The 11,116-nt window shown below is 46.6% G+C and overlaps 1 protein-coding gene across 1 annotated transcript in view; it reads left to right on the forward strand.

Annotated features, from left to right (window-relative positions):
• Positions 1-11,116, forward strand: part of LOC306755015 (synaptophysin-like) — a gene marked incomplete at its 5' end in the record, with an annotated part of 52,392 nt that overhangs the window by 373 nt on the left and 40,903 nt on the right. Inside the window, one exon of the mRNA XM_079239227.1 lies at positions 4,040-4,105. Coding sequence (XP_079095353.1) covers positions 4,040-4,105 — 66 coding nt within the window. The remainder of the gene's footprint in view (positions 1-4,039; positions 4,106-11,116) is intronic.

Genomic DNA, 11,116 nt, shown 5'->3' on the forward strand with positions numbered 1-11,116 from the left:
CGTGCGTACGCGCGCACGTGTGTGTGTGTGTGTGTGTGTGTGTGTGTGTGTGTGTGTGTGTGTGTGTGTGTGTGTGTGGGGTTGTAAAATGGCAGCCAGAGGAGAAGAAAGACTTCCTGTGCGGTCCAGATCCTCCAGATGCTGAGGTTCAGCTTGGCCTCCTCTTCCTAGTGAGGCAGGATGAAGCAGCAGGTCTACAGCAGGTCTACATCAGGTCTAGATCAGGTCTTCAGCAGGTCTACATCAGGTCTAGATCAGGTCTTCAGCAGGTCTACATCAGGTCTACATCAGGTCTTCAGCAGGTCTACATCAGGTCTAGATCAGGTCTACAGCAGGTCTACATCAGGTCTAGATCAGGTCTTCAGCAGGTCTACATCAGGTCTACATCAGGTCTACAGCAGGACTAGATCAGGTCTACAGCAGGTCTACAGCAGGTCTACAGCAGGTCTACAGCAGGACTAGATCAGGTCTAGATCAGGTCTAGATCAGGTCTTCAGCAGGTCTAGATCAGGTCTACATCAGGTCTTCAGCAGGTCTAGATCAGGTCTACAGCAGGTCTACAGCAGGTCTACAGCAGGTCTTCAGCAGGTCTACAGCAGGTCTACATCAGGTCTTCAGCAGGTCTTCAGCAGGTCTACAGCAGGACTAGATCAGGTCTACAGCAGGTCTACAGCAGGTCTACATCAGGTCTACATCAGGTCTACAGCAGGACTAGATCAGGTCTACAGCAGGTCTACAGCAGGTCTAGATCAGGTCTAGATCAGGTCTTCAGCAGGTCTAGATCAGGTCTACATCAGGTCTACATCAGGTCTTCAGCAGGTCTAGATCAGGTCTAGATCAGGTCTAGATCAGGTCTAGATCAGGTCTACATCAGGTCTTCAGCAGGTCTAGATCAGGTCTACAGCAGGTCTACAGCAGGTCTACAGCAGGACTAGATCAGGTCTACAGCAGGTCTACAGCAGGTCTACAGCAGGACTAGATCAGGTCTTCAGCAGGACTAGATCAGGTCTAGATCAGGTCTACAGCAGGTCTAGATCAGGTCTACAGCAGGTCTACAGCAGGTCTAGATCAGGTCTTCAGCAGGTCTAGATCAGGTCTACATCAGGTCTTCAGCAGGTCTAGATCAGGTCTACATCAGGTCTTCAGCAGGTCTAGATCAGGTCTACAGCAGGTCTACAGCAGGTCTACAGCAGGACTAGATCAGGTCTACATCAGGTCTACATCAGGTCTAGAGCAGGTCTAGATCAGGTCTAGATCAGGTCTTCAGCAGGTCTAGATCAGGTCTACATCAGGTCTAGATCAGGTCTACATCAGGTCTTCAGCAGGTCTAGATCAGGTCTACAGCAGGTCTACAGCAGGACTAGATCAGGTCTACAGCAGGTCTACAGCAGGACTAGATCAGGTCTACAGCAGGACTAGATCAGGTCTACAGCAGGTCTACAGCAGGTCTAGATCAGGTCTACAGCAGGACTAGATCAGGTCTACAGCAGGTCTACAGCAGGTCTACAGCAGGACTAGATCAGGTCTACAGCAGGTCTACAGCAGGTCTACAGCAGGTCTACAGCAGGACTAGATCAGGTCTACAGCAGGTCTACAGCAGGACTAGATCAGGTCTACAGCAGGTCTAGATCAGGTCTACAGCAGGACTAGATCAGGTCTACAGCAGGACTAGATCAGGTCTAGATCAGGTCTAGATCAGGTCTAGATCAGGTCTAGATCAGGACTAGATCAGGTCTAGATCAGGTCTACAGCAGGTCTACAGCAGGTCTAGATCAGGTCTACAGCAGGTCTAGATCAGGTCTAGATCAGGTCTAGATCAGGTCTAGATCAGGTCTACAGCAGGACTAGATCAGGTCTACAGCAGGTCTACAGCAGGACTAGATCAGGTCTACAGCAGGTCTACAGCAGGTCTAGATCAGGTCTACAGCAGGTCTACAGCAGGTCTAGATCAGGTGTCCATCAGGTCTAGATCAGGTGTCCAGCAGGTCTAGATCAGGTGTCCAGCAGGTCTAGATCAGGTGTCCAGCAGGTCTACAGCAGGTCTAGATCAGGTCTAGATCAGGTCTAGATCAGGTCTCCATCAGGTCTCCATCAGGTCTCCATCAGGTCTAGATCAGGTGTCCATCAGGTCTAGATCAGGTGTCCATCAGGTCTCCATCAGGTCTAGATCAGGTCTCCATCAGGTCTCCATCAGGTCTCCATCAGGTCTCCATCAGGTCTAGATCAGGTCTCCATCAGGTCTCGATCAGGTCTCCATCAGGTCTAGATCAGGTGTCCATCAGGTCTCCATCAGGTCTCCATCAGGTCTAGATCAGGTCTAGATCAGGTGTCCATCAGGTCTCCATCAGGTCTCCATCAGGTCTCCATCAGGTCTAGATCAGGTCTCCATCAGGTCTAGATCAGGTCTAGATCAGGTCTAGATCAGGTCTCCATCAGGTCTCCATCAGGTCTACATCAGGTCTAGATCAGGTGTCCATCAGGTCTAGATCAGGTGTCCATCAGGTCTCCATCAGGTCTAGATCAGGTCTCCATCAGGTCTAGATCAGGTCTACAGCAGGTCTAGATCAGGTCTACAGCAGGTCTACAGCAGGACTAGATCAGGTCTACAGCAGGTCTACAGCAGGTCTACAGCAGGTCTAGATCAGGTCTAGATCAGGTCTACAGCAGGTCTACAGCAGGTCTAGATCAGGTCTAGATCAGGTCTACAGCAGGTCTAGATCAGGTCTACAGCAGGTCTAGATCAGGTCTACAGCAGGACTAGATCAGGTCTACAGCAGGACTAGATCAGGTCTACAGCAGGTCTACAGCAGGTCTAGATCAGGTCTACAGCAGGTCTACAGCAGGTCTAGATCAGGTGTCCATCAGGTCTAGATCAGGTGTCCATCAGGTCTAGATCAGGTGTCCATCAGGTCTAGATCAGGTGTCCATCAGGTCTACAGCAGGTCTAGATCAGGTCTAGATCAGGTGTCCATCAGGTCTAGATCAGGTCTCCATCAGGTCTCCATCAGGTCTCCATCAGGTCTAGATCAGGTGTCCATCAGGTCTCCATCAGGTCTCCATCAGGTCTAGATCAGGTCTAGATCAGGTCTCCATCAGGTCTCCATCAGGTCTAGATCAGGTCTACATCAGGTCTAGATCAGGTGTCCATCAGGTCTCCATCAGGTCTAGATCAGGTCTCCATCAGGTCTAGATCAGGTCTCGATCAGGTCTCCATCAGGTCTAGATCAGGTGTCCATCAGGTCTCCATCAGGTCTCCATCAGGTCTAGATCAGGTCTAGATCAGGTGTCCATCAGGTCTCCATCAGGTCTCCATCAGGTCTCAATCAGGTCTCAATCAGGTCTCCATCAGGTCTAGATCAGGTCTCCATCAGGTCTAGATCAGGTCTAGATCAGGTCTCCATCAGGTCTACATCAGGTCTAGATCAGGTGTCCATCAGGTCTAGATCAGGTGTCCATCAGGTCTCCATCAGGTCTAGATCAGGTCTCCATCAGGTCTAGATCAGGTGTCCATCAGGTCTCCATCAGGTCTAGATCAGGTGTCCATCAGGTCTCCATCAGGTCTCCATCAGGTCTCCATCAGGTCTAGATCAGGTCTAGATCAGGTCTAGATCAGGTCTACATCAGGTCTACATCAGGTCTACATCAGGTCTCCATCAGGTCTAGATCAGGTGTCCATCAGGTCTAGATCAGGTGTCCATCAGGTGTCCATCAGGTCTCCATCAGGTCTAGATCAGGTCTCCATCAGGTCTAGATCAGGTCTAGATCAGGTCTCCATCAGGTCTAGATCAGGTCTAGATCAGGTCTAGATCAGGTCTCCATCAGGTCTAGATCAGGTCTAGATCAGGTGTCCATCAGGTCTACACCCGGGTCATAACAGATCTACATCTACAACGTTGTATCATGTTCTTTCGTCGAGGCTTTAAACAACCGTCTCTCAGTGACGATGTAAAGTCCGACCACCTGGACTACCGTCCAATCAGCTTCGGCTCCCCCTGAAACTCAGTCTGACCTTGTAAACTTCTTTTTTCTTTGTTTGCAGTTGGTGGCCCAGGGTCAATTCAGGGTTCTCAAGGTTCCTCTGGGATTCATCAAGGTCTTACAATGGGTGAGTTTATCAGGACACACCTGCTCTAATCCCAAGCTCCGCCTCCTCAGGTGTGCCCACCTTCCTCCTTCTTTACGGGTTAAAGCTTTTAATTCCTCCAGGTTTATTTTGCTGCTTCATGTCTGAAAAACAGAATAAATTTAGTTTATTTCCACATCTACACCTGATGCTGATCCAGATCCTGATCCTGATCCTGATCTCTGCAGGAAGCTGAGACAGGTCAGAATGCACATGACCGTTGCTGCGTCCGAGTAAATTCACCTGGAGCACAGTCGAACATGGAAATGTTGTCTCCTCCTGAAACCTTCAGTGGAAACCAGAGAACAGCAGTCCAGGTCATCTTGGGAGTATTGATCTGGAACCGTTTGTCTGTATGGAAGAGTTCCCAGGCCAGCCAAGAGATATAATCCCTCCAGCGTGTCCTGGGTCTTCCCCGGGGTCTCCTCCCAGAGGGACGTGCCTGGAACACCTCACCAGGGAGGTCCAGGAGGCATCCTGACCAGATGCCCGAGCCACCTCAACTGGTTCCTCTCGATGCGGAGGAGCAGCGGCTCTACTCTGATCTCCTCCTGGATGACCGAGCTCCTCACCCTATCTCTAAGGGTGAGCCCCCGATTTACCCACTGGTAAATCGAGAGCTTCTCCTTCTGGCTCAGCTCCTTCTTCACCACGACAGACCGGTGCAGAGTCCGCATTACTGCAGACGCCGCACCGATCCGTCTGTCCATCTCACGCTCCATCCTTCCCTCACGCTGAACAAGACCCCGAGATATTTAAACTCCTCCACTTGAGGCAGGACCTCATTGACTGAAAATGACTCAGACGTCCTGCCGGCAATGCAGACTCTCTCTGACAACGGTAATGCAGCAATCGGACAGATTGTACAAGGGGGTCTGAACCCCATACTCCTTGAGTACCCCCACAGGAGCCCCCGATCAAATCAATCAGTTTATTCCTACAGCACTTTTCAAATAAAAGTAGCACAAAGTCCTTTACAGAATAAAAAAACAAATCTAAAATAAGCTTAAAAACATGCCTTCACTTACAAAAACATATAATTCTCCCAAATTTGAACACATACACTTGTGTTTTCACACACACTCCCATAGGCAATACATCTAACCCCTCAGGCAAACATTAGACCCCAACACTTGGCTTAGTGGACTACAAGGAAGAGATATCTTAGGGATCCATCCACACCGGAACACTAATCATGACTACAGAGGCCACCACTGCAATACCCAGCCAGTGCATGGCACGCATGGACGCCCACCTTTATCCATTAGGACAGTGGAGGACACCAGCAACCCCCCACGACAATGGCAATATCTGCAGCGATGCCTCCATGAACCAGTAGGAACCCCGGAGTGTAGGATCCCAATAAGAATAACACTCGAGAATACGGAGGAATTCCATTTAAAACTTTCAAATAAAACTATTACTACTAATAACATAAAATAATAACAGTAGCAACAACAACCATAAAAATAAATATTTTTTAAAAAAGGATTAAAAACAACTAAATTTAAAAACAAATAAGCAACAACAACAGAGTGAAATAATATATATATGTAAATCAAAGCAAAGATACTTCATTCATACCTGAGGGGAAATTCAAAGCTCAAGCCAGCTCGTCCAAAATATGACCAAATAAATTTCAATTATAGAAATAAAAAACTTTTGTTAAATGACTATCATAAAAGGAATGTCTACAAATAGATCTAAATAAAAGCCTGGTTAAAAAAAATGGGTCTTGAGTCGGCTTTTAAAAACCTCAACAGTGTCCACTGTCCTCAGATCTTCTGGCGGACTGTTCCAGAAATGTGGAGCATAAAAGCAAAAGGAATATTCCCCGTGAGTCTTTGGTAAAATGTTTGGAGTTTGGAAAAGTCGCCTATTAGAGGACCTTTCCAAGGACTGGTTGGGCAAACTCCCATGCCCCCTCCAGGACCCCAAAGAGGGTATAGAGCTGGTCCACTGTTCCGTGACCAGGACGAAAACCACACTGCTCCTCCTCAATCCGGGATTCGACTATCCGGCGGACCCTCCTCTCCAGGACCCCTGAATAGACCTTACCAGGGAGGCTGAGGAGTGTGATTCCCCTGTAATTGTAACACACCCTCCGGTCCCCCTTCTTAAAAAGGGGGACCACCACCCCAGTCTGCCAATCCAGCGGTACTGCCCCCGATGTCCACGCGATGCTGCAGAGGCGTGTCAGCCAGGACAGCCCCACAGCATCCAGAGCCTTAAGGAACTCCGGACGGATCTCGTCCACCCCCGGGGCCTTGCTGCCAAGGAGCTTTTTGACCACCTCAGCGACTTCAGCCCCAGAGATAGGAGAGTCCACCCCTGAGTCCACCAGCTCTGCTCCCTCATGGGAAGCCGTGTTGGTAGGATTGAGGAGGTCTTCGAAGTATTCCTTCCACCGACCCACAACGTCCCGAGTTGAGGTCAGCAGCTCCCCATCTCCACTGTACAGTATTGATGGAGCATTGCTTCCCCCTCCTGAGCCGCCGGATGGTGGACCAGAATCTCCTCGAAGCCGTCCGGAAGTCTTTCTCCATGGCCTCGCCGAACTCCTCCCATTTCCGAGTTTTTGCCTCCTCCACTGGGTTAAACCCCAACGTGCAGGCACCAAGCCGGGGGCAGTGAGAATGGCCACACATGCTCGGCGCCTTTCACTGGGACCACATCCAGATAAGAGAAAAAAGAAACTGGGCCCCATGGGTAAAGGCCCGGCCACCATACACTCACCCTGGACCCCAGAACAACAAAACCAGACCAGCGACGTTCCGTCTCCTCCAACAAGAACACACATTTTTGCAGATGGATTTGTTTTCATTAGATATTTACAATACTTGTTTTAATCATGTTTTAATCTTGTGTATCCATTACACCATGGTTACATCTAGCAAAATGACTGACAGCTGTCACACTACGATCACACACATGTTGCTCAGCAGAAAACTATTTTTAGATTGAAACTGCGGTCAAAGGAATCTGGGAAATTTTTCTTTCCAGCAAGCAAGAAACCTGGTGTATGTAGAGTCTGTATCTGAAGATTGGTACTGTTAACTCAGGGTTCTGGATGATTCAGCTTCTGGTGGTTCAGGAATTTCTGGATGTGCTGACGTTGCGGTAACGTATTGTGTCATTTCCTGTTTCCCTAGCGTGTATCACTGTGAATTGCTACGAGCCGTTGGCTCCTTTAACTTCTTTCTAACTTCTATCTATTGTTAACCAACCACTCACTTTAGCGCACAATATCTTCCCAAACCACTGTTCTATATATTGCATTTATTTTTGGGATCTTTGGCTTTCTGTTTACTGACTTAAACAGCTCAAGCACTCGGTTTTAGCATGGCTGCTAGCTCTCTTCCCACACCCCGGTCCCCTGCCTTTTCTTGCTCGGTGTGTCTGATGTTTAGCTACTCCTCCGCCTCCTTTAGTGATAACGGTAGGTGTATTAAGTGTAGCAGCTTGGCAGCTTTGGAGGTGAGGCTCTGCGAGTTAGAAGCCCAGCTCCGCACTCAGTTAGGGAAGCAGTTAGTCAGCAAGCCCCCATTAGCCAGTGCGGAGCTACCAGCCAGGGCAGCTAGCCCACCTAGCGGTCCTTCAGCAGTTCCCGCGCAGCCGGGAGCCGAGGCGGGCTGGACGACGGTCAGGCGGAAGCGTAGCCCCAAACCAAAACCCACTGGCCACCACCGACCTGTTCACGTTTCTAACAGATTTTCCCCGCTCGGCGACACACCCGCTGAGGCAGAAACCCTGATTATAGGTAGTTCCATAGTCAGAAACGTGGCTCTAGAGACACCGGGGACCATAGTCAAATGCATTCCTGGGGCCAGAGCGGGCGACGTTGAATCGTATTTGAAACTGCTGGCTAAGGCTAAACGTAAATACCGTAAGATTGTAATTAACGTCGGCGGTAACAACACCCGGTTACGCCAATCGGAGGTCACTAAAATGAATGTTGCTTCGGTGTGTAACTTTGCCAAGAGCATGTCGGACTCCGTAGTTTTCTCTGGTCCCTTGCCAAATTTAATCAGCGATGACATGTTTAGCCGCATGTCATCCTTCAACCGCTGGTTGTCTAGGTGGTGTCCCGATAGCAACGTGGGTTTTATAGATAATTGGAGCGCTTTTTGGGGAAAGCCTGGTCTTATTAGGAGAGATGGCATCCATCCCACGTTGGATGGAGCCGCTCTCTTATCTAGCAATATGGACTCTTTTATTAGTCAGCTAAATTGACAACTCAGGGTTGGGACCAGGAGGCAGAATTGTAGTCCTACACACTTTTCTGCAGCTTCCCACCTGCCGCCGCTCACCCAAAACCCCATTCCGACCTTATACAACTTCCCAGCAGTAAGAATTAAACAACACAAAAACACTTCTGGGGTTAATCGTGAAAACCTCATAAAAATAAAAACAATGGATCTAATAAAATCTGAAAATAAGACGATAAAGTGTGGCCTACTGAATATTAGATCCCTCCCAAATAAGTCTTTATTAGTCAATGACTTGATAGGTGATCACCACATTGATTTATTCTGTCTTACAGAAACCTGGTTACAGCAAGAGGATTATGTTAGTATTAATGAAGCTACGCCAGCTAACTATTTAAACTTTCACATTCCTAGAACTACAGGCAGAGGAGGAGGTGTTGCAACTATTTTTCAGTCAGAATTATTAATTAATCCTAAGCACAAAACTAACTATAAATCCTTTGAATTCCTGACATTAAATTTATCTCATCCAAAATGGAATTCAGAGAAACCGCTCCTTTTAGCATTAGTGTATCGCCCACCTGGACCTTACTCCGAGTTTCTGACCCAATTCTCTGATCTCTTGTCTGAGTTAGTGCTGACTACTGATAAGGTCATTGTACTAGGTGATTTTAATATTCATGTTGACGATGAAAATGATAGTTTAAACATTTCCTTTAGCTCTATTCTAAACTCAATTGGGTTTTCACAAAATGTCAGTGGAGCCACTCACTCTCATGGTCACACTCTTGATCTGGTTCTAACATCTGGTATTGAGACTGATAAGCTCAAAGTATTTCCTCAAAACCCTGTCTTGTCCGATCACTTCTTATTAACCTTTGAATTCACTTTATCTGATTACTCACTGACCAAAAATAAATTCTACTATAGTAGATGTTTATCAGACAATAATATTACAAAATTTAAACAACCATTTGAATCAATTTTTCCCCCTCTAGCATGTGTTAGCATGACTGAGAGTCCCCCTTTAAGCCTTACTCCTGCTCAGATTGATCAACATGCTGATACTATAACAGCTTCAATGCGTACAACCTTGGATAATGTTGCTCCCCTAAAGAAGAAGAAATTAGGTAAGATTATGAAGGCTCCCTGGTTTAATTCCCAGCTTCGAGCTCTAAAACAGGCATCAAGGCGTTTGGAAAACAGATGGCGTTCATCAGGACTAGAGGAGTCTCACTTAACCTGGAAAGAAAGTTTAATCGTATACAAAAAAGCCTTACGTACGGCAAGAACAGCTTATTATTCATCATTGATAGAGGAAAACAAAAACAACCCTCGGTTTCTTTTCAGCACTGTAGCTAGGCTTACTAGGAGCCGGAGCGCTGTGGAGCCATGTATTCCTTTCTCACTTAGCTGTGATGATTTCATGTATTTTTTCAGGAATAAAATTGACACTATTAGAGATCAATTCACAATATTCTTCCTTCTACCTATAATGTTGAGCCTGTTGTGGTCTCCGAAGCATCCTTAGAACCAGGATCTGACTTGTGTCTAAATAGTTTCTGTCCTGTCCAACCCTCTGAATTAACTAAAATAATAGCTTCATCTAAACCATCCACCTGTATCTTAGACCCTCTCCCAACGAGCCTCTTTAAGGACATTTTCCCTTTAATTAATACATCACTACTAAATCTTATCAATATGTCTTTAGTGACAGGATATGTACCACAATCATTTAAAACTGCTGTAATCAAGCCTTTACTTAAAAAGCAATCTCTGGATCCAGAGGTGATAGCAAATTATAGACCTATATCTAACCTCCCGTTTATGTCCAAAATTCTGGAGAAAATAGTTTCAGCTCAGCTACATGCCCACCTGAGCAGAAATAATTTATTAGAAGAGTTTCAGTCAGGATTTAGAGCTCATCATAGCACTGAGACGGCATTGGTGAAAGTTACTAATGACCTTCTTATAGCCTCAGACAAAGGACTTGTGTCCGTACTTATCTTGCTTGATCTTAGTGCTGCATTTGATACAGTCGATCATAACATTCTGTTACAAAGACTAGAACAGGTGATTGGAATTACAGGTACAGCATTAAGCTGGTTTAAATCATATTTATCTGATAGACTTCAGTTCGTTCATGTAAATGACAAGTCCTCCTCCCAAACTACAGTAAGTCATGGAGTTCCTCAAGGTTCTGTACTTGGACCAATACTCTTCACGCTATATATGCTCCCTGTAGGCAACATTATTAGACAGCATGGAATAAACTTTCATTGTTATGCAGATGATACTCAACTATACTTATCCTTTAAACCAGATGAAACAAATCAGCCCAATAGGCTCATAGACATAAAGACTTGGATGTCTAGAAATGTTCTCCTCTTAAACTCAGATAAGACTGAAGTAATTCTCGTTGGATCTGAAAAACTCAGAGCTAAATTTTCCGGTTTTGTAATGAACCTGGATGGCATTACTTTAGCTTCCAGTGCTACAGTGAGAAACCTTGGAGTAATATTTGACCCTGACCTGTCCTTTGGCCCACATATTAAGCAGGTTACTAAAACAGCCTTCTTTCATTTACGTAATAAAGCCAAAATTAGGGACATTCTGTCTCAGAGTGATGCAGAAAAACTGGTTCATGCTTTTGTTACTTCGAGACTAGATTACTGTAACTCTCTATTACTGGGCTGTCCTAAATATGCCCTGAAAAGCCTTCAGCTGATCCAGAATTCTGCAGCCAGAGTCCTGACCAGAACCAGCATGAGAGATCATATTTCTC

This window comes from Telmatherina bonti (assembly GCF_933228915.1).
Source record: "Telmatherina bonti genome assembly, chromosome: 4".
NCBI lineage: Eukaryota > Metazoa > Chordata > Actinopteri > Atheriniformes > Telmatherinidae > Telmatherina > Telmatherina bonti.